Below are 23,704 nucleotides of genomic sequence, written 5' to 3' on the forward strand. Positions count from 1 at the left end.
TTTTTTGTGTGTATTTCTCTGTACAGTGTAATCTATTTATACAAAAGAATAGAATCTAGTCTAAACAAACTTTGCTAAGTGGCAGTTTTACTAGCCTATTCCTACAGCTATTGTAACAAACTTTTGTAACAGACTAAAAGAATATTTACAAAAGAATGATTCTGTCTACTAAGTAAAATATCTCTTTCTATCTTCTGGTTTTGTCTTAGAATGAGCCAATGGAATAACTGAAGCTTTAAGGCCCATTGGAGTAGAACTACGTCCAAAACAAAAGAGGCCCGTTTAGAGTTAAGTCCAAGTCCAAAAAGGTCTGCCCTCCTTTCCCTAAGATATACACCCTTCGCAGACACAAATCAAAACATAAGTAACCTAGCCGATTTTGTCTCCATTGTATTTCTTCATACTTTCATCGGAGAATTCGAGAGAAGCTTCATTTTCTTTTCTAACACCAACACCCCCCATCAAGTTGGAGGGGGATGAAAGGACACCCAACTTGTTCAAAAGATGGTGATGAATCGGCCCTGTGAGAGACTTGGTGAACATATCTGCGAGCTGAGAAGAGGAGCGAACATATGAGAGTGAAATTAGGTCGGCGAGGAACTGTTGTCCGACGACATGATAGTCTAGTTCGACATGATTTCGTTTTTTCGTGAAAAATAGGGTTTTTCGCGATATGAATAGCTGTCTGACTCTCCTAATGAAGAGGAACAGGAAGTGAAATTGGGATAGAAAGATCAGCAAAAAAGCGTACCAACCAAGTGAGCTCAGCCAAAACTCGTCTCATTGAACGATATTCAACTTCTGTAGAACTAAGAGAAATGGATGTTTGTTTTTTTTATTTCCATGAAATTGGGGATGAGCCAAGAGAGATGTAGAAGCCACTGACGGATTTGCGCGAATTAGGGAAAGTGGCCCATTCGGAATCGCAAAAGTCAAGGAGCTGGTATGAAGGTGAGGAAGACATAAAGAGCCCAAGTCCAGGATCCTTCGATAAATAGCGGAGGACACGAAATGCAATATTGAGATAAGGCTGTCTAGGATCCTGCATGTACTGGCTAAGGTTCTGTACAGTGTAGGATAAATAGTTTTGTATGTGTCAAGTAATTTAGCTTGCCCAACAAATGGTGATACAAGGTCGGGTCAGGGATAGAGTCACCAGTCTGAGCAAGTAAGCGAGCAGATGGGTCAAGAGGGCAAGAAACAGGTGACTTGTGGAGAGAATCAAATTCCTGCAGTAAATCAAGGGTGAAGTTGCGCTGAGACAGAATCAAACCATGAAACTCGTAGAACTTCCATTCCCAAAAAATAATTTAAGTGTCTAAGATCCTTGATTCTGAACTCCTGATGTTAAAGTTCTTTCAATGCAGTCAATTCCTTTGTATCGTTCCCTGTCAGTAATATACCATCGACATATACTGCCACAATAGAGATAGATGAATCTGTCCATTTAAAAAACAAAAAATAATCGTTCAATGAATGTGTGTATCCCTTGAATGTAAGCTTAGAATACCATTGCCTAGAAGCTTGACGAAGTCCATAAATGGACTTCTTCAACTTATAAACATGGTTAGGAGAAGGTGGTGTAAAGCCAATTGGGAATTTCATATAGACTTTTTCGTTTAAATCACCATGTAAGAACGCATTGTTCACATCCAATTGATAAAGACCCCAACTTTTCTTAACTGCAACAGCTAAAATGCATCTGATGGTGGTCATCTTGACCAGCGAGGAAAAGGTCTCATTGAAGTCTATCCCTTCTCTCTGTATATTACCTCTTACCACCAAACTAGCCTTTAGCATTTCCACACTACCATCTGATCGTTGCTTCACCTTGTAGACACATTTGCAAGGTAAAGCCTTTCTACCTGGGGGTAATTCTATGACTTCCCAAGTTTTATTGAGCTCAAGTGCAGCGATTTCCTGTTCCATGGCTTCCTGCCACCCTGGTGATGTTCAGCCTATGAATAACTAATAGGTTCATGATAGAGAATTCAGCATATGTTGATTAGTGTTGGAAAGATTACTAATAGACAAGGATGGAGGAGAGACTGGGGCAAGAAAACATGTAGTACTCACATCTGAGAGGTGAAGAGCATTACAATTGTAATCCTTGAGGTATGTAGGAGGACTGTGAGATCTGGTAGATTTTCTAATTAGAGTACCTACCATAGGTTGAGAAACAGGTGAAGAGAGTGAAGGAAAAGGGATACTACAAGAGGAGCAGCCTGGTGATGATCCAACTAGTAATGGGCTGTTAGGGAATAGAGTTATACTAGGGTAAGAAGTAGGAGAATAAACAATAGGGTAGGAGAAGAAGAAACAGTAGATGTAGGAGAAGGAGTAGAAGTAGAGTGTTGGTTGTCAGATGAAACCAAAGGTGAGGAGGAGTCTGAGTTTAAGGGAAATGAATTGTTCAACGTGGCTGTTGGCAGATAAGAAGCCCCTATAGATTCAGATTTGATAGAAGCAAAGGCAAAAAATTCCTCATGAAATATTACATCGCTAGAAACAAAGACTTTTAATGTCTTCAGATCAACCACCTTATAACCCTTTTTGCCATGTGGATAGCCTAGAAACACACAAGGAACAACCCTTGAGTCAAATTTGGATCTATGTCTTGAAAGGGTGGAGGCAAAGCATAGACAACTAAAACATCTTAAATTAGAATAGCTAGGTTTGGTTTAAAAAAGGACTTCATAAGGAGTCTTGAATTTTAATACTCTAGAAGGGTATCTAGTGCTCAAATAAGTGGATGTGAGCAGGCAGTCCCCCCAAAAAGATATAGGTATATGAGATTGAAATAATAGAGCTCTAGATGTCTCTAGTAAGTGCCTATGTTTTCTCTCCACAACTCTATTATGTTGTGGAGTGGACACACAACTGGTTTGATGTATAATTCCTTGGGATAGAAAAAAATCTGTTTGGACAATTCCAAAACCCAATTCAGAAGCATTATCTGATCTGATTATCTTAACTTTTTTATGAAATTGCCTCTCTACCATTGCTAAATAAGATTTTAACACAGTGAAAGCTTTGACTTGTTACTTAGTAAATAGGTCCAAGTCCCTCTATTGTAGTCATCAACTATAGTGAGAAAATATTTATAACTATCATAGGTAGTATCCTTGTAGGGTCCTCAAGTATCCACATGGATTAGTTCAAAGATCTTTTTGGTTGATATAGAACTTGAAGGAAAAGGAAGCTTGATTGTCTAGCCATATGACAAATAAGACAAGGAGTAGAATGAGTAAAGCATGAAGGAACAGAAATATCAGAAATTTTCTTCATAGTACTCAAAGGCATATGGCCTAACCTATAATGCCATAGCTTTCCTTTTACATTGGAATCAGAAAAAGCAAAACAAGAATTAAAAACTAGAACAGAATGTAAACTCTGCCTAGGTACAGAAGTACTAGACTTAGGGAAACTTTTAAAAACTGGGCCTGCAGGTCTTGACTTGAGAATGAAGAGTCTTTCTGTCTCCTTACCAATCTCCAAAGGGCTCTTCAGTGAAGGGTCCTGCAGCAGAAAATAAGAATTAGGAGTGAGAAGAACATACTGTTGGAGTTGTTTGCACAAATTGTGCACAGACAACAGATTGAATCTAAAAGAAGGCACATACAGCACATTGTGCAAAACTGGGTTCGTAATAATGCAACAGAACCTGAATATGTAACTCTTACTCTATGTGATTAGGCAGATTGACCATGACAGGTTTAGGCAAGGCTTTATAGTTAACAAAGAAATTTATGTTAAAGGTCATATGCTCAGTTTCTCCACTATCTAATATCCATGATTCACTATCAATTTGAATGAAACAGGCAAAGGAATTGAAAATTTTGGCTATTCCAGCACAACTCAAATTCACAGAGGCTTCAGAGGTTTCTGCACCTTGCTGTCCTATGTTGACCTGTTGTAGAAGCTGCAATAATTGTGTCACATTTTCCTGGGTAAGTGACTGTGTTCCTAGTACATTCATGTTTCCTTGGATTCCCTCTTCATTTGTGTTAAACACATCATTTGCCTGTACATTCTCTTGAAACTTCCTTTGCTTAGTAAACTTAAAATCTGCAGGAACTCCATGAATCCTATAGCATTTATCAATAGTATGCCCAGGTTTTTTGCAGTAAGTACATATTCCAACATTCTTTCTAGGATCAAAACCTCCCTTCTGTTCCTGATTTTCATTGAACCTTCTTCCATTTCCCTGCTGGTTTGTAGCAAGGAAAGATCCTGATTCTCCTGGATATGCAGGAGCAGTATGAATCTCCTTCTGCTTCTCATCCTGTATCACCAGTGAATAAGTCTGTCCAATGGAAGGTAAGGGTGAAGAAAATAATATATCGCTCCTAACACCTATGAATATGTCATTCAAACCCATCAAAAACTGCAGCAACCTTTCATCTTGATGTGCCTTCAAATTCTTCACCTTAGCTCCACATTCACATTCACAAACACATGCTGAGAATGTGTTCAAGGAATCAAGCTCATCCCATAAGCTATTCATCTTAGTAAATTAGGTTGATACACTAGAATTACCTTGTACCACAACACTAAGTTTCTTTTGCAGCTGAATAACTTAGCTCCATTAGTGTGTCCAAATCTGTCTTCCAAATCACTCCACAAGTCCTTGGCACTTTGAGAGTATAGAACACTCTCTCCTATCTCTTTAGATAGAGAAATGAGTAGCTATGACAATACAATGTCATTATACCTTGCCCAAGTCTACACTTCCTTAATTTGGTCATGGTAGTTTTATTGCCGGAAAATGCCAAAAAATATAATTTGGTCATGGCGGGGCGGTGACTATGGTTCCTTAGGTCGTATTTGATGTCCCGCAAAAATATTAGGGGATCCGGGTCCGGGGGCCCGCCCCACAGCGGAAGGCGTGGGCTATAACACACAAAAATATTAGAATCGGGCAGAATTCCAGTTTTATTGCCGTAAAATGCCAAAAATGTAATTTGGTCATGGCGGGGCGGTGACTATGGTTCCTTAGGTCGTATTTGATGTCCCGGACAAATATTAGGCGATCCGGGTCCGGGGGCCCGGGCCCACAGCGGAAGGCATGGGTGACTATGGTTCCTTAGGTCGTATTTGATGTCCCGGAAAAATATTAGCTGATCCGGTTCTGCGGGCCCGGGCCCACGGCGGAAGGCGTGGGCTATAGCACACGAAAATATAGAAATCGGGCAGAATTCCAATTTTATTGCCGTAAAACGCCAATAAATGTAATTTAATCATGTAGGGGCGGGGACTATGGTTCCTTAGGTCGTATTTGATGTCCCGGACAAATGTTTTATACAATATCATGTCACTACACCATGAATCTTATAGCATCTATCAATAGTATCCCAGGTTTTTTGCAGTAAGTACATATTTTAGCATTCTTTCTAGGATCAAAACCTCCTTTCTGTCCCTTATTTTCGTTGAACCTTCTTCCATTTCCCTGCTGGTTTGTAGCAAGGAATGATCCTGATTCTCCTGGATATGCAGGAGCAGCATGAATCTCCCTCTGCTTCTCATTCTGTATCACCAGTGAATAAGCCTGTCCAATGGAAGGTAGGGGTAAAGACAACAATATATTGCTCCTAACACCTATGAATATGTCATTCAAACCCATAAAAAACTACAGCAACCATTCATCTTGATGTGCCTTAGAATTCTTCACCTTAGCTCCACATTCACATTCACAAACACATGCTGAGAAAGTGTTCAAGGCATCAAGCTCATCCCATAAGTTTTTCATCTTAGTAAAATAGGTTTATACACTAAAATTACCTTGTATCACAGCACTAAGTTCCTTTTGCAACTGAAATAACTTAGATCCATTAGTTTGTCCAAATCTGTCTTCCAAATCACTCCACAAGTCCTTGGCACTTTGAGAGTAAAGAACACTCTCTCTTATCTCCTTAGATAGGGAATTGAGTAGCCATGACAATACCATGTCATTACACCTTGCCCAAGTCTTTTGAAGTCAGAATCAGCTTGTGGAATAGTAAGAGCTCCATCAATAAAACCAAGCTTATTTTTTGCAGATAAAGCAATTACTACAGCTCTTCTCCTTCCACTAAAGCTTCTTCCATCAAAAACTGTGGACACAAGATTCATCCCTGGATAATCCGAGGGATGAAGATAGTAGGGATATGATGAATGAACCACTCCACTCATAACTGAAGCTTCTGGTACAACATGGTCGACAGTGGAAGTGGCTGATGCGAGAGGATCTGGAGTCAGTCCAGTGGTACTCATAGCTGAAGAGAAGAAGGCAAAAAAGCAACACCAAAATCGTTGAAGGATCGTGAAAAAAAAAATGAAGCAGTTCAAGCCTGCTCCGCTACCATGAAGAGAATGAAAAGTGAATGAATTTTAGAAATTTTCTGTGTGTATTTCTATGTACAGTGTAATCTATTTATACAAAAGAATAGCATCTAGTCTAAACAAACTTTGCCAAGTGGCAGTATTTTACAAGCCCATTCCTACAGCTATTGTAACAAACTTTTGTAACAGACTAAAAGAATATTTACAAAAGAATGATTCTATCTACTATGTAAAATTTCTCGTTCTATCTTCTGGGTTTGTCTTAGAATGTGCCAATGGAATAACTGAAGCTTTAAGGCCCATTTGATGTAGAACCAAGTCTAAAACAAAAGAGGCCCGTTTAGAGTTAAGTCCAAGTCGAAAAAGGTCTGACCCATCCTTTCCTTAAGATATACACCATTCTCAGACACAAATCAGAACCGATTTTGTCTCTATTGTCTTTCTTCATACTTTCATCGGAGAATTCGAGAGAAGCTTCATTTTCATTTCTAACACCACAATAATATAACCATTTGAATTTTGATATTGTTTTATATATAAAAAAATATTATAGTATAAGAATTTTGAAGTTAAAATTTTGCGAATTTATTTTTGTGACAGCAAATATCACACAAGTAAAAAGATTAAATAAGCAAGAAATATATCACATTCTTTTTTAGTAGCATGTGAATAAGTTTCCATTCTATTGAACAAAATAATTTTCCCTTAGTTTACTATTTCTATGAATCATTGGCTATCACTATATCAAAACCAACATACCAAATATACTTTCATTTAGCGGGATATGAGAAGAGTAGTGTATACGTAATCCTTATACTCTCGACTCAAGAAAAGAATAAATACAACAATAATGAAAAAAATACGGTATATATACAAAAAAAGACAGTAACAACAACAAGATTATAAGATGATCGAAATAAAAGAAATAACAGGTACTAATAGAAATCTAAGGAAAAAAAATAAGAATTCGTACTAGTACTACTGAAAAAGAAGAACGTTCTACTAACCTTCTATCATAATTCTCGACCTTCACATGCTACTATTAATAATCATGTCCTCGTTAAGTTAATTAGTTGTGTCCAAACTCGGAAGTGAAAAATAAATTTCTAAATTAAATTTGACCTCCTCCTCCTCGTCTTCCTCCATCTGACCAAACCTTAGCAACTGCTTATGAAATTTAGACAAAAGTCTGAATATTTTTCTGAAATAGAACTTGCAATTGTCAACTCCTTAAATTTTTCTCTTTCTGTCTTTCACATTCTCTCATGTTTCAGTTCTTGACTCGTAGCCAAAATAAAATGGTGAAAAAGTTGGCGTTGTTGAGCCCCAAACAGAAGGCCCCAGAACTGAGCCTCGAAATCCTACTCATTAGTCATAACTGCTTTTTTTGGGGTTCACTTTCCAATACTTACAGCTACAGACAGAGATGCGCAGAGAGTCTGCAGAAGCTTACAACCTAAATATTTTTTTAATTTATTTTTGTCTGTCGTGTTCTTTTCTTTTTTCTCAATTGTCTTGTCTGACTGTCTTCCTCTCAAGTGCCTATAGCTTACCTAAAAGCCTTTTTCATTTCTTTTACTTTTCTCAAGTGCTCACTGCCTCAAGATTTTCTTTTTGCTTTATGTATCCATTTGAAATTCCAATCAATTTCAGTTTTTGTCGGTAACAACAATAACAATAACCATATATTCACTATAATTTGAGTCCGAAACAACAGTTAGTACGCAATCTTAACCCTGTCTTATGCTGTCTGCAACAAGTGATCAAATTTGTCATTTTATTTTGATCCAAAATAAGTATTCATTTATATAAAATTAAGATAAATTTTTTTTTTCGAATTACCCTTAAGTACGTATCCCTAAAAATCTTTTACTTCTCACATTAACTATGCTGCAACATTTAATTACGGATAATTTAGTCACACTAACTATTTTTCTCTAGAATTTTATATTTTCTTAATGAGTGTGCCCAATGCAAATTGGTCACTTATTATAAACTGGAGGAGTACAAGTAAAGAGACGGTTCCGGATAAACCCTCAGCACAAGGCGAATACGCATATAAACACAATAGTATAGACTATAGAGGAAGACATGCAGGAGCAAAAAAATCATAGAAATTTTTGTTGGTAAAATTAATTAAAAGAAAATCGGTCCTAACATGCGTTTTTGCCGAGGATTCAAAATTAAATTTTAATTAACATCGATCGCTATACTTTTTGACTTACTAAAGGGAAATTATTTCTATTAAGGAGTTTGTTAATCCAGCATAATTGTCTCAAATATTAATTTTGCGTATGGTTCAGCCATTCATCAGAACGCACTAGCTGGATTATTGTATTTGTATTGTAGAATGCTTATTATGGGTTATAATACTCAATATCAAAGAAAATTTTACGTTGAAAGTTGGGGCATGATGTTCTTCATTCATTGCTTTTTTATACTGTACATAACTTTAATTTTAGAAGCAAAGCTTAATTAATTACCAAAAAAAAAAATTAAAGTCGAGACTGCTGATTACTAGCAGAATTTTTTTACAATTTTATAGTAAAAAGATAGCTGGATTCACAAGTGACGCAGAATCGGAAAAAAGATCACATTTCAAGAGATTAAAGCAGATTATTCTCGCGACTCATAAATATGGTTAATGGTATATTAAATGGCATAATTCCACTTGTGCAGGGTTTCCCACTGCAAAAGAGAGTCCGAAACCAAAATGTTGCTATTTTGGAATCAAAACACATAAATAGGTGTAAAAAAAAAAAAGTAACAAAAATATATATAGCGCCAGAAATAGTGGCGCTATATATAAACGGTAACTGGACCGTTTATGTATAGCGCCACTATTTCTGGCGTTATACACTGTCAGAGTGATATAGCGCCACTATTTCTGGCGTTATACACTGACAGTGATATAGCGCCAGAAATAGTGGCGTTATATCCCTCCCTAAAAAACCCTCCATCTTCTTCTTCCCCCGTCTTCTTCCTCCATTATTCTAATCCCCCTTCCTAAAATTGGTCCCCCCTCTGTCCGCCACTAAAAAAAAAACAAAAAATTTTGGGTCCCCCCGGCACATAAAACTTGAAGAACGTAGGTCCCACACTCGAGTAGAGCTTCTTGTTATTGTTGATTCACGCTTTCGGAGTCAAATTTTCTATCTATTTGCTTTTCGAAAATTCTAAATCGAGGTATTTCGATTTATTTTAAGTTGAAACTTTTATAATAATGCATATTATTTGATTTGTATGTGTTCTATTTCGGTTGGTGGTTTTATTTTCGAAATTAGCATCTTAAATTTATCCGGATTTAATTTTACTGTTTTATATAAAAATATAAATTTGTCTGCTAATATTCTCATTTATATATATGTGCTTTCATGCCGTTTTGTGTTTTATTTGCAATTAAATTTATTTGTTATTTATGTTTAGTTTAGATTATTTTTTAGCGTAGTAAAATCTAGACCTTTTTAGCGTAGTAAAACGTAGACCCTTTTAGCGTAGTAAAATTTAGAGCCTTGTAGCGTAGTAATGTGTAGTATTTTAGCTTAGAATTCCTTTTGTTTTAGTATCTNATGTATTTTTTATAATTGAAATTCGTATTTTTTAATAACTTAATTGTATAAATTACTTACATATGGGTTCTGGGCTCCATATTTTGAGGATCGAAATACCAGTAATAGATACTAAAACAAAAGGAATTCTAAGCTAAAATACTACACATTACTACGCTACAAGGCTCTAAATTTTACTACGCTAAAAGGGTCTACGTTTTACTACGCTAAAAAGGTCTAGATTTTACTACGCTAAAAAATAATCTAAACTAAACATAAATAACAAATAAATTTAATTGCAAATAAAACACAAAACGGCATGAAAGCACATATATATAAATGAGAATATTAGCAGACAAATTTATTTGACAAATATATATTTTTATATAAAACAGTAAAATTAAATTCGGATAAATTTAAGATGCTAATTTCGAAAATAAAACCACCAACCGAAATAGAACACATACAAATCAAATAATATGCATTATTATAAAAGTTTCAACTTAAAATAAATCGAAATACCTCGATTTAGAATTTTCGGAAAGCAAATAGATAGAAAATTTGACTCCGAAAGCGTGAATCAACGATAACAAGAAGCTCTACTCGAGTGTGGGACCTACGTTCTTCAAGTTTTATGTGCCGGGGGGACCCAAAATTTTTTGTTTTTTTTTTTAGTGGCGGACAGAGGGGGGACCAATTTTAGGAAGGGGGATTAGAATAATGGTGAAGAAGAAGACGGTGGAAGAAGATGGAGGGTTTTTTGGTGAGGGATATAACGCCAGGTTTTCTGGCGCTATATCACTGTGTCAGTGTATAACGCCAGAAAACCTGGCGCTATATCACTCTGACAGTGTATAACGCCAGAAATAGTGGCGCTATACATAAACGCCAGTTAGCCGTTTATATATAGCGCCACTATTTCTGGCGCTATATATATTTTTGTTACCTTTTTTTTTACACCTATTTATGTGTTTTGATTCTAAAATAGCAACATTTTGGTTTCGGACTCATGCAAAAGATATATAAAAGGGTCCACACAGAGGCAAAAAGCTTCTCCAAAACTTTCTCTTCATAGTTCACTTTCACTCCCTCACATTAAAATGCATCTTATCTTCATACCAGTAATAAAACCATAGTAAATAAAAGCCAAAACAGAAAGAAAAAAAAAGCCATCTTTCTCTCTCTCTCTCTATGGACTTCAATCTGAAGCAATGGAGAAACCAGCAACATGAGTCAGAAGAACAAGAAACACCAACTTCTTCTGCAAAAATACCAAGACTTCACCTTGACTTCGACTCTGCTTCTGATTCTGCTCTTCCATTGTTTGTATCTGAACCAACTACTAAATTGTCAGATTCAACAACCACTACTCCTACCAAATTTCCCAGTAAGAATAAAGTTTATGTTTTTTTCTTGCTTACAAGTTCAGTTTTATTGTTAGGTAGTATTACATGTGAAAAATATTTCGTTATTTTTTGCTTTTGTTGGAATAGGGATGGGGAGTAGTTACTTCAGTCTGGGCCAGTGGCAGGAGCTTGAACTGCAGGCTTTGATATATAGACATTTTATAGCGGGTGCACCTGTTCCTCCTGAACTTCTACATCTCGTTAAGAAAAGCATTATCACCTCATATTACTCCTCTCATCCCATGCAACAGTATCCTCATTACCAGCAAGCTTGTAAGTTAATTGCTTTATATTTTGCAGTTTAATTTATTTCAAGTGTGATACTATATATAATCCTGTCTTCTCTTTATTTTGTGTGTGTGTTTGTGGTGACTTCTTTGCTATTTTCAATGTAAATGCTTCTCTAAATTTCTGTTCTTGATGTATGTCTCTCTTAGTCCTTTGCTAATATCTTCAATACCTTATTACTTTGACTTATAAACACAATATAAAAACCTTTACCCAAACATAAAATTCTTTTCACTTAAAAAAACAAAACCAAATCCAAATGACTCAGTGTTAATGCCTTCCTGTGGTTGATAGTACATTATTCTTAATGTATCCAGGTATAAGCTTATAGGTTAATGAGCTCAACCGATGTGTATTACTGCATTCCAAGAATATTTCTGGCATATTTTTGTTGTAAATGATGTTTTCATTCTGAGTTTAACTTCTTTAATTTGATAGGGCAAAAGTACTTTAGACTATTTCACCTATACCATGCTTTGTGCACCATGGTGGCCTTTAATATAACTGGAGTATATTTAATTGTCCATAAAAAGTAAGTCTGGATTACCTGCTACTATTGATAAAATCATTTGATTTATAATCTACAAAGAAATGGAGTGACTAATGAACAATTTGTTTGAAGTGATGCAATCGGGTTACTGGGGAAGAGCAGCAATGGATCCAGAACCAGGGAGGTGTCGTAGAACTGACGGGAAGAAATGGAGGTGTTCAAGGGATGTAGTGGCTGGCCAGAAATACTGCGAGCGTCACGTTCATCGTGGCCGCAGCCGTTCAAGAAAGCCTGTGGAAATTCCCACACCTGCCATTAATGGTGGTAAACTCAACACTAGTACTACTGTTTCTCATCAAAACTTGGCAAAAATGGCTGGCCATTCTGCTGCTGCTGCTACTCATTTTTCTCTATCTGGACCTTCATCTTCCATTGATACTCTTCATCTCAATCAAAGGTACATATCTTTTGTTCATTATTTCTGCAGTTTATTAGGGCTTTTTTGTTACTCATTCTGCTTCAAGTTTATCTGTCGCTTAAGATCTTGCCACATCAATTAAGAAAATCATTTGATTGTATTAATTAATGACTATATGGCTTCTTGAAATAGAATGGTAGAATTTGAAAAAATACTCTTATGTTTTCTAAAGTTGAAAAATATTATTATTGTTTTTGTTGTTGCCAAGTAAATGTGAATGGAGGGAGTAGTTTAAATCTAGAGATATATACACTCATTTATGTGCAAGTTTCTGAAATAATTGTTCTTCATATTCATTGTTTTTTTTCTTTTGGGTACTAGCTAACTCATTTTCTCAGTGCAAAGTGTTACTTTGTGCAGACTCTCTTTACTGTTTTTTTTGCAAAAGAGAGATGACAAGAAGTTCAATTATGCATTAAAGCATTGAACTTTACTTTTTTCTTAAAAGGACCAATAAATATCCTCCATTATTCCCTTCTTCCCCATCCTCTCTTATTTTCCTACCACCTCCAAAGAGACATCTTTGTATATAACTGTTAAGTGTTACTTGTCTCCCAACAGGGAGAAAATCTATGTTAAACCTTGATCAAATAATTCCATTTTCTCTAAGTTCCTTTATCCTATTTTTTTTTTTCCTTTTTGCCTTATTGATTGGCAGGGTCCACTTATTGAATTATTCTTGGATTTTTAGAATCTGTTTAAGATTGTTTTGGCCCACTTTCAATTTTCTTTCTAGGTACCCCACAGGGTGCTGCTTTTTTGTTTGTGGGTAATAAGATTTCAGCCTATACAGTTGTTATGTTTATTGGGAAAATTACATATTATAGACGCTCTCAAAATAGTAACCGAAAAATGTATATTTATTATATATATATATATATATATATATATATATATATATATATATATATATATATATTTCTGTATGTTATATACAAAAAATATTCAAATTTTATACATTTTTGCTGCTACCGGAGGTAAATAGTTTCTGTCGCGGACTAAAAGTGATCTGTGCCCATGTTCTTTGTGCATTAAAAAGGTTCCCCTATGTATTTTACAGCTTTTTACTTCAATTTGTCCCATGCTTGATTTGGGCTGGGCTGTCATGATGTTTATTTGTAGGCCAACAGAGTCCAAAAAGGGTCCACTAGAAGCCCAAAAAGATATATCTGCTGATGGCAAATCCAGTGGCCAAATCCTCCGGCAATTTTTTGATGATTGGCCTAGCCAACTTCAAGAAGGTGACAATGTTGGAAGTAACTCAAGATCAGTAGTTTCTGCTACCAGCCTTTCCATTTCAATGCCCGGAAACCCCTCGTCCGACTTCTCGTTGAAGCTCTCAACCGGTGGAGATGGCTATAACTCTGATGCTCAAGTAGGTAACGTTCAACGGTCTACATGGCGAACCTCAATGGGTGGTGGGCCACTAGCCGAGGCCTTAAGGTCATCGACGACTAACTCCTCCCCGACCAGCGTTTTGTATGAGTTGTCACGAGGTAGCACGTCGGAGGCCAGCTATATTAGCACTTGATATTCAAAGTGTCTTGTTGATTTTTAGTGACAAAGGTGTTTCTTGGAAACTTTGTTGTTTTCTTCTTTTCCTTGATCATGGTGTTGTTTATTATTTTTTTTTTTTTTGCATTTGAGGCTTCACTAACTATCAGCTGTAAAAATGTGCATGGAATGTGGTGTGTATTAGTTTGAGTTTGGTGTGATATGAATATTTTGTTGACCAAAGTTATACATTTAGCTTTTGGTTAACTTTACCGTCAATTTGATGTTTTTGGAACTGTACTAGTGAACGATACAATTCCTTTAACAATTAGGTCCTGCTCGAACCCGCCTCATGGCCGGAGCATAGGGAGAGCGCTAACTACGGGTTCGACGATCTCTGTAACTTTTGCAAACCCAGTATTTATATTAGAAAATTCATAAAATATGTATAAATAACCCAGTAGCTAAGATGACTTATGGATTCGGTAACAAATACAGAACCCATAAATTTCTAATTCTAGCTCCGCCTTTGCTCATGCCCAAATTAATGGACAATTATAGCTTCTTTTACCCTCCCGTTATCTTATTTTGTATTCATTTTTTCCATTATTTTGAGGAACGAATTCAGCCACTTGGTGATTATATCATGTCAATTAAGTTTATTTGAATAGTCACATAATTTTGTTTGAATAGTCACAAATTAAAATTATACTTTTTGATATTATGTGCAATAGTTTGACTCAGTTTGAAAAAGGGTGAATTTCTTAAAAACCCCCCTAAACTATTACTTTATTATCAGTTACCTTATTAAACTATCCGGTGTCACCAAATTCCCCTTAACTATATACAACTATATATTAAAAAACCATTGTCAATTTTTTAGTGGTGAGTGTGATACACCCTTCTATTTACCTAGTGTAATATGATATATCAATTTAATTACGAATTTTAAATAATAATAAAAATAATTAAAAGGGTAAATATTTGGGAGATTAAAAAAATCAAAGGAAGAGGATGAAGGGATAAATACGTGGTCATTTGTAAAAAAAGTAAATTCTCTTCTATCTCCTCCGATAATGGCTACACCATGTCTCAATCATGATTTTTACCATTAAACTTTGATTAAACATTGGATTTTTCCCAATAACCTTCGTCTTCACTGGGATTATAGTTTAATATGAGATCTGGGGAAAAAAATTAGGGTTTGGTTGAAAGAAGAAGAAAGATAATTTTTGAAGAAACAAGAAGAAAAAAATTTCATATGAAATCCATAAGAATAAAGGAAGAAAGAAAGATAAAAATAATGAAGAAGAAGGCTAGAATACAAAGAAAATAGAGGGAAAATACAAAAATTAAATTTTATAAAGTGGGTAATAGTAATTAACAATTAGAAATGCCCAACTGGGGTCATTTTAATATATAATTTCATCTCTCACGCGTCTTTTGGCAAGTTACCTTACTTATTTTATTAAAAAATCGACGAGGTTTTTTTTAATATACAGGGGATATAGTTAAGGGGGATTTTGGGAACACCAAATAGTTTAAGTTTGTAACTAACAAAAACATGATAGTTTAAGGGGGTCTCAGGGTATTCACTCTTTGAAAAAATAAAGACTTTTGATATATGCCACGAAAATACTCCAATGTATTTCTCTGTTTCATATAGAATGAATACACTTTCAAAACTTCTCTTTAATTACTTGATCTGGTGCTGCTAATCTCTTGCTCGTCTAGACAATAATCTACAGAATACAAATATCTAAGCCAACTAACTCATACGGTTCATGCATACATGCTTGTTTAGCATTGGTATGGCCAAGAATATCTTCCCAAAAAGATTATTTCTTAATGGAATCATTCTCCGGAGATAAGTTACATTAAATATTTTGCAAAAAATTTCTCAAAAGAAAGAAGATTTTCAACCAAAAGTGGGAAAACTACATTAAATCATTTGAAATATTTTCTCCATATCACATGATTCAGCTGGTATTTAGACATATTTGTATAGGTCCGAATTTGGTAACCACGGTAACGGATAAGCAAGACAAAGGATGGGGTCGACCACGACACATCAACTGACGGTCGTCCTCATGAAGGCCGACGCTAGAAGCGGGCAACTGAGATAGGATAGTAACGGTAACTTAAATTAAGAAATAGGCAGGAAGAACATTCTTTGGATATTCTTTATATTGTACTTTTTAGGGTTTTTTTGGGGAATGTCCCTTATAAATAGGAAGAGAAAGATAACAAAAGGGGATCTGCCTTTCTGAACAAAGGAGAACACATTGTAAAAGCTGAAGGAGGAATATACGAAAAGTTGTCTTGCTCATACATTTAAGCACATGTTGTTCAACCTTTATCCATAAATCTCAAGATCCCAGATATATATTTTGGATCTCTCGTATCACCACGTGACCCTCAAAGTGATGGAATATCCTAATCAAACAATCATTGGGTGAAAGTTCTTTTTTCCATTACGTTATTTGTCATTGCATACATTTATTGCTCATTTATACTATCATCAATCATAGAAAATTAAGTCTATTACTTAATGCTCCAAAGCCCCACGCATCACACTGAAATGTCTTTTCATTAGATCTAGAATTTATTAAGTTCAACTAAGATTCATCCTTCTAATTTATCATTAATTGGTTTAGCATTTAAATTGCTCAAACAATTTGGCGCCGTCTGTGGAGAGTTGTTCAGTTGAAACTATAGTTCTTCCTAGGTCAAAAAGAAAAGAGAAAGACAACCATCTTTACTTTGTTTGCACATACTAACAATGGCAGGAAAAGGAGATGCAAGACTGAAAGCAATAGCAGGCGTCACTACCAACCTTCTAAATACCATCAACGAAGATGGTAGAGGAGACAACGAGAACGCAACACCGAATGCCACGCCCAGGCGGAGTTCTTCACCTCCCCCTCACGAAAGCATAATAGTTTCGCACGAAAGGGGAGCCTCCACGTCCGCAGTTGAAGAAGCACCACCAGCACAGAAAAAATTACTGGAAGAGTGGCTGACAAACACTCTAAACAATATACTTGACAGACCCGTTCAAAGGGAGAACAGAAACACCGCGCAAGCAGATACCACAACAACCCTTGGCGAGCAGCCCGCCCCTCTAACAGGTAACACTAACACCACTGTTGATGCAGGTAACGATGCACTTACAGCCGTCCTAAAGAAAATGGAAGAAATGGAAAACGAAAACAAGGAGCTCCGCGACCAGATGAGGGAGCATCAAGAAAGGGTTGATAAAATACCAGGCGCCCCAAAATTACTGCAAAAACGAGATGTTGGTCGATTCGTCGAACAACCGCACAACGAGGAAGCGACTCCACATGCCATTCCCAAAACCTTCAAGATGCCATCGTACCTGAAGATATACGATGGCACTACAGACCCCGAAGATCACATCGTCCATTATGTCACAGCGGTGAAGGGCAAAGATCTTTTGAAGGAGCAAGTACTATCAGTGTTATTAAAGAAGTTTGGCGAAACCTTAACAGGCGGGGGGGGGGGGGAGCCCTAACCTGGTATTCACAACTGCCGGCGCGATCGATAGCGACGTTCGAGGAAATGGCCGACAAGTTTGTCACCGCCCATGCAGGGGCTAAGAAGGCAGAAGCCAGGATGAACGACATATTCGCCGTTAGGCAATCGCCCAGCGAGGGACTCAGGGACTTCCTCGCCCAGTTTAATAGGGTGAGAATGAGCCTACCAAATGTATCAGAAGGGATGGCTATAGCGGCTTTCTAGATAACGGGTCGAGGGCAACCAGAAAACTATTAAGCAGGCTCATGAAATACCCTCCCACCACTTGGGAAGAAATTCACAATGCCTATTGCGCCGAGGTAAGAGCCGACGAGGACGACCTTAATGGTCCGACCCAACAGCTGACATCAGTTCAAATAGAGCCGAGGAAAGATCGTCGTAACGACGGTCGAAGAGATCAACCAGGTCCCCGTATCAACCGAGAAAGACATCAGCCCTACGTCAGAACAGTCGTCCCACCGTCTCCCCGACATGCAGAAGGGCTGCCCAGGCCACACACTGGGACTCAGAAAAACGAAAGAGGTATGCCTCCACTCTTATCCGCTCACAATTTTTGTGTTTCCCCTTCATAAATAGTGTACGCACTAGAGAAGCTCGACACTAAGGTGAAATGGCAATAGAAGATGAAGTCCGACCTCAGCACGAGAAAATCGAATGTCCTCTATGAATTTCACCAGGAGCGGGGTCATAAAAATGAGGATTGCGTAGCTCTACGGCAAGAGGTAGTAAAAATGTTGAACCAAGGGCACCTGAGGGAACTAATGAGCGACCGGGGATGGGCCAACTTTGGTCGCGGACGTGAACAGCACCAGGGACCTCCAAAGCCACCCTCCCCCACTCGTACAATCCAAATGATCGTCAGCGGAGGTGACGAGGCAGTGATCAACCATGTGAAATTCACCACTACACACAAACTCAAGCGGTCGATCACTCACGAACGGTGTGATGACCTCGAAGACAGTATCATCTTCGACAAGTCGGATACCGACGGTTTGACTTTCCCTCATTTTGATGCTCTTGTTATTACTTTACGTATTTCAGATATCGATGTGAAAAGAATAATGGTAGATGATGGAAGCGGCGCGTGTATTATCCACCCTCGGGTCCTCATATAGAGGAGACTCGAGAACAAGATAGTACCGCGTTGCATAACACTAACGACTTTTAGTAATGCAGCTGAGCGAACTTCTGGAGAAATAATACCCGTTCTAGCCGGGGGAGTCACCCTCGAAACAACGTTTCATATCATGGACAAAGATATAGCTACAACGCTATCATAGGAGGGCCATGGATACACGCCATGAGTCTGTCAAGACTATATCTAGTAATCAAGTTCCCTACCCCATGGGGAATATTCAGCATCCCAGGCGAACAACGCACTGCTCAAGAATGCTATCGCATCGCCCAGGATTGCACGTACACCCAACAACTAAAGGGAGCAAACGCGGAAGCATAGCAATTAACAATGTCAGAAACTAAATCCGACGTACAGATAGACGTCATCAAGGATCCCGACATCATGGAAGCCGCTGAGTCGATGATAGGAGATCTCGTCCCGTACTGTGACATCCCGAGGAGGGTCCCTTGTTGACAAAGTCTGAGTACGACCTCCACGGTCGGCCTCGGACAAAGTAAATTGCATCCCTGCCGATGCAATAGCCTGGCGAAATGCTGGGACTGGAGCCTTCTTTCTGGAAGTCCGTCGACCTGTCACCACATAGAGGTCGTATCAATAAGCGATAACAGACAGCCGAAAGTCGGAGCAAAAGTAACTTACCAGATGAAACCTTTGGTCCAAAGCGTTTGAAGAAAACGGCCTAATCTCGGATCCCCACCATGCAAGGTAGCACGTGAGCTACCCAATCCTCAATGGCGATGACGCGAAAGGGTGCACACCTCTCAGCTGTACTTAAAAATCGCAGATGAATAAAAGGCAGAAAGAACGAAAGCAGATAAGAAGCGTACGTCATCGACACCTACGCTGATGATTCCACTGCTCTGGAAATCTAGCAGGGTCCGACACCAAGTGCTCCGTTTTGATAAATAAATACTTGTGCCAAAACTTCCGGCTCGCCCTGTCATCCGTTCCAACCACCAGCCCCCTGGTCCCGCGATGTCGTAGATGGATCATGGTACCTCTATGAAAGCTTGGGGAAAACAAATGTATAAGGTGGTGGATGTCAACCTCACACCCAGCCAACTCTGCGCACATCGTCAGTATCAAGAAAATTTTATACAAATACGGAGACAGCTGTGCTGGGCAGACTTCGTAAAATCGACAGAACTCCTCCGCTAGCGGGAGAAGAGGGAGAGTATGACCAATCACGAAAGGATACACGTAAAAAGCACAATATCCAAGTCTGTGGACCTCTACAATGTCCCCCCCCCCCCCACCTGGAACCATCTCGATGTGAGAAGGAATACGGTATGTAGGCCGGAGTTCATCTATATGAGATGGCTCGGTTTTCGAGATCACCGGAACAGGGGAAGGAGCAAGCTTCTTATGGAAGTCGTTTCTGGATAAAGGGTTTCTGGGGAGTGTCTCTTCCACGGTAGGAATACTATCACCCTCCTCAGTCGCGATATCCTCGCCACCGGAAGGGGGAGCCACTGACAACGGAGTGGCGTCGGAAACGTCGTCATGTGCGCGAAGGGTTCGAGACATCTCGATAACAGAAAATGTGCTAGTAAACCTAAAGGGAGAGACGATAACTAAACATGAGGATGAGAAACAGAATTGCAGAAACGGAGCTAAGAACTGATAAAGATGATCAAAGGAGAATAATGTGCATACAAGGAAGGAAATGGCAAAAATTTCTGGAAAAAAACAAAAATCCTGACCTATTTATAGGGCTGGGTGGCGCGAGAATCGAAGCAAAAGATTGTCAACGGCGCTAAAACCGAAGCGACGAGCACACAGACGTTGTCTCGGGAAGATGCATAATGATGACGCACGTGGCAATGACGTCACATCTTTACAACCATACCATTCAGGATTCCGCATGTTGTGTCGTCCTCTCGATCTTAGTCAACCCGGCGCAATCTAATAGCCAAATTCTCCCATGACGGGAACGCATGATGTCCGCTTATCCAGGACGTGCGGGGCCACGACCTCAACAGATAGAGGGACTTACTGTATAGGTCTGAATTTGGTAGCCACGGTAACGGATAAGCAAGGCATAGGACGGGGTCGACCACAACACAACGACTGACAGTCGTCCTCATGAAGGCCGACGCTAGAAGCGACCAACTGAGATAGGATAGTAACGGTAACTTAAATTAAGAAATAGGCAAGAAGAATATTCCTTTGGATATACTTTATGTTGTACTTTTTAGGATTTTTTGGGGGAATGTCCCTTATTAATAGGAAGAGAAAGAGAACAAAAGGGGATCTGCCTTTCTGAACAAAGGAGAACACATTGTAAAAGCTGAAGGAGGAATATACGAAAAGTTGTCTTACTCATACGTTTAAGCACATGTTGTTCAACCTTTATCCATAAATCTCAAGATCCCAGATATATATTTTGGATCTCTCGTATCACCACATGACCCTCAAAGTGAAGGAATATCCTAATCAAACAATCATTGGGTAAAAGTTCTTTTTTTCCATTACGATCTTTGTCATCGCATACATTCGTCGCTCATTTATCCTATCATCAATCATAGAAAATTAAGTAAATTAAGTCTATTACTTAATGCTCCAAAGCCCCACGCATCACACTGAAACGTCTTTTCATTAGATCTAGAATTTATTAAGTTCAACTAAGATTCATCTGTCTAATTTATCATTAATTGGTTTAACATTTAAATTGCTTAAACAATTTGGCGCCGTCTGTGGAGAATTTTTTAGTTGAAACTATAGTTCTTCCTAGGTCAAAAAGAAAAAAAGAAAGACAACCATCTTTCCTTCGTTTACACATACTAACAATGGCAGGAAAAGGAGATGCAAGACTGAAAGCAATAGCAGGCGTCACCACCAACCTTCTAAATACCATTAACGAAGATGGTAGAGGAGACAATGAGAATGAAACACTGAACGCCACGCCCAGGCGGAGTGCTTCACCTCCCCCTCACGAAAGCGTAACAGTTTCGCGCGAGAGGGGAGCCTCTACGTCCGCAGTTGAAGAAGCACCACCAGCAGTGAAAAAATTACTGGAAGAGTGGCTGAAAAACACTCTAAACAATATACTTGACAGACCCGTTCAAAGGGAGAACAGAAACACCGCGCAAGCAGATACCGCAACTACCCCTGGCGAGCAGCCCGCCCATCTAACAGGTAACACTAACACCACTGTTGATGCAGGTACCGATGCACTTGCAGCCGTCCTACAGAAAATGGAAGTAATGGAAAATGAAAACAAGACGCTCCGCGATGTGAGCACGTGATTTTTGCCCTATACGAATTACTCCCATAAATTCAAAACAAAATAATTTCTTTTAGTGTTTGCAATTTCGTGGATTTTTGTGGCATTTTTTGTTAATTGTTTGTATTTTGTCTGTACATTTTAATTAAGGGAAAAAGGTCGAAATTGTCCCTCTACTATTGTTTATTGGTTGCTTGTGCCACCCGTTATACTTTTGGGCCATTTTTGTCCCTACCGTTAACGAACTTTGAATAAATACCCCTAACCCTAACGTCTGTACACTGTGGCAGCTGACCACATGAATTTTATCCAAATCAGCTGCCATGTCAGCTTCTACATCAGCGGGCCCACCAATATAAAACCCCACAACACCCATTTACTATACTTCGACTCTTACCAACAATTAGGGTTCAGACGGCCCCATGAAGGAAAATTGGGACATTGAAGAACCCCAATAATAATTTGGGAAGAACAGAAGTAGCACAATCCATTTACTGCAGGAGGAAGACACAGTGGTTCAGTTTGCCACTGTCCATAGAGGGCGAAAGTTCCTCCACAATCCTCCTCGCCATAATCATCATCCTTAACATCCCGTTCTTTGTTCTGCTTTCCAGAATGCTTCAGAACCTGACCGTAAAAGCAAAGCAGATTAAGGTACTTGCAGAGTTGTGGACAATCAAAAATCATATTGCAGGTGAATAAAAGATTTATGTGCAGACAAAAACCTTTGGGGTAAAGAATCTGATACTTGTTAAGCCATCTTTCAATTATGTATAAGCGATGGTTTCTGTAAGCCTAGAAGCAAATTAGTTCAAAACAAATCTATCAGTGCAACGTAGTCAAATTTTAGTGAATATTTGTGTTTGTTATACCTGTTGATTTGTTGGAAGAGGTTCAGTCAGTGCCCTAGTTTCCAACTCCATATCTTCGAGAGAGCTCCTGGTTGCTGTAAAAGAATTCCTTCTTGAGAATTCTACACAATTTTTCTCGCTATGTTCATGCATATCCAGCATACCTGTTGATTGTGCTAATTCTGAGCCCTATTGTTGGTAAGAGACGGATAGTAAATGGGTGTTGTGGGGTTTTAAATTGGTGGGCCCGCTGATGTGGAAGCTGACATGGCAGCTGACTTGGATAAAATTCATGTGGTCAGCTGCCACTGTGTATAGACGTTAGGGTTAGGGGTATTTATTTAAAGTTCATTAATGGTAGGGACAAGAATGGCCCAAAAGTATAACGGGTGGCACAAGCAACCAATAAATAATAGTAGAGGGGCAATTTTGACCTTTTTCCCTTTAATTAATGAAAAACACACAAAAATATATGTACATTTGAATTTAGGGCCCTATTTTATATTTTTTTAGGATAATTAGTTAATTAATTGTGGCATAATATGAAAGAAAATAACAAAAATAGTTTATTTTGCATTTTTGACTTTTTAATTGTCGAATTTATTATAGTTTTCTTTTTAATTTAGGACTTGATTAATTTTGAGAAAGCAATTAGTTTAGTGTTGGAATTAAATCAGGTCTTCTTTTTATTTTAATTTGTATCTAACAAAATCTGAAAAAAGAAGAAAAAAAGAAAGAATTGAAAAATAGGAATTGAAAAGAGGTGAAGATAAAAGAGAAAAGAGCAAATTTGGGCTGTCTGGATAATTTCTCCAGGCCCAAATCTTTACCCCTTAAACCGCCCAGATGTTTGGCCCAAACCCACCCCTGAACCGGTCGAGCCCCTCCTTCTTATCAAAATGACCT

The 23,704-nt window shown here is 38.2% G+C and overlaps 3 protein-coding genes and 1 long non-coding RNA gene across 4 annotated transcripts; 1 reads left to right on the forward strand and 3 right to left on the reverse strand.

The window, feature by feature from the left end:
• On the reverse strand, window positions 3,154-4,507 carry LOC109225948. The gene is made up of 2 exons (XM_019390756.1): window positions 3,707-4,507; window positions 3,154-3,519 (listed from the first exon to the last, which is right to left on the reverse strand). Exons 1-2 carry the CDS (start codon window positions 4,505-4,507, stop codon window positions 3,154-3,156), a joined length of 1,167 nt encoding a protein of 388 aa, XP_019246301.1.
• LOC109225950 lies at window positions 5,318-6,252 on the reverse strand. Its single transcript, XM_019390757.1, has 3 exons — window positions 5,945-6,252; window positions 5,782-5,879; window positions 5,318-5,598 (listed from the first exon to the last, which is right to left on the reverse strand). Exons 1-3 carry the CDS (start codon window positions 6,250-6,252, stop codon window positions 5,318-5,320), a joined length of 687 nt encoding a protein of 228 aa, XP_019246302.1.
• Window positions 10,892-14,304, forward strand: LOC109226277 (growth-regulating factor 3-like). The gene is made up of 4 exons (XM_019391066.1): window positions 10,892-11,256; window positions 11,363-11,548; window positions 12,186-12,510; window positions 13,654-14,304. Exons 1-4 carry the CDS (start codon window positions 11,061-11,063, stop codon window positions 14,060-14,062), a joined length of 1,116 nt encoding a protein of 371 aa, XP_019246611.1. The 5' UTR covers window positions 10,892-11,060; the 3' UTR covers window positions 14,063-14,304.
• LOC109226278 lies at window positions 22,726-22,977 on the reverse strand. The gene is made up of 3 exons (XR_002068021.1): window positions 22,963-22,977; window positions 22,820-22,893; window positions 22,726-22,742 (listed from the first exon to the last, which is right to left on the reverse strand). It is a non-coding gene; the product is annotated as an uncharacterized LOC109226278 (long non-coding RNA).

This window comes from Nicotiana attenuata, chromosome 5 (genome assembly GCF_001879085.1).
Source record: "Nicotiana attenuata strain UT chromosome 5, NIATTr2, whole genome shotgun sequence".
Taxonomy (NCBI): Eukaryota; Viridiplantae; Streptophyta; class Magnoliopsida; order Solanales; family Solanaceae; genus Nicotiana; species Nicotiana attenuata.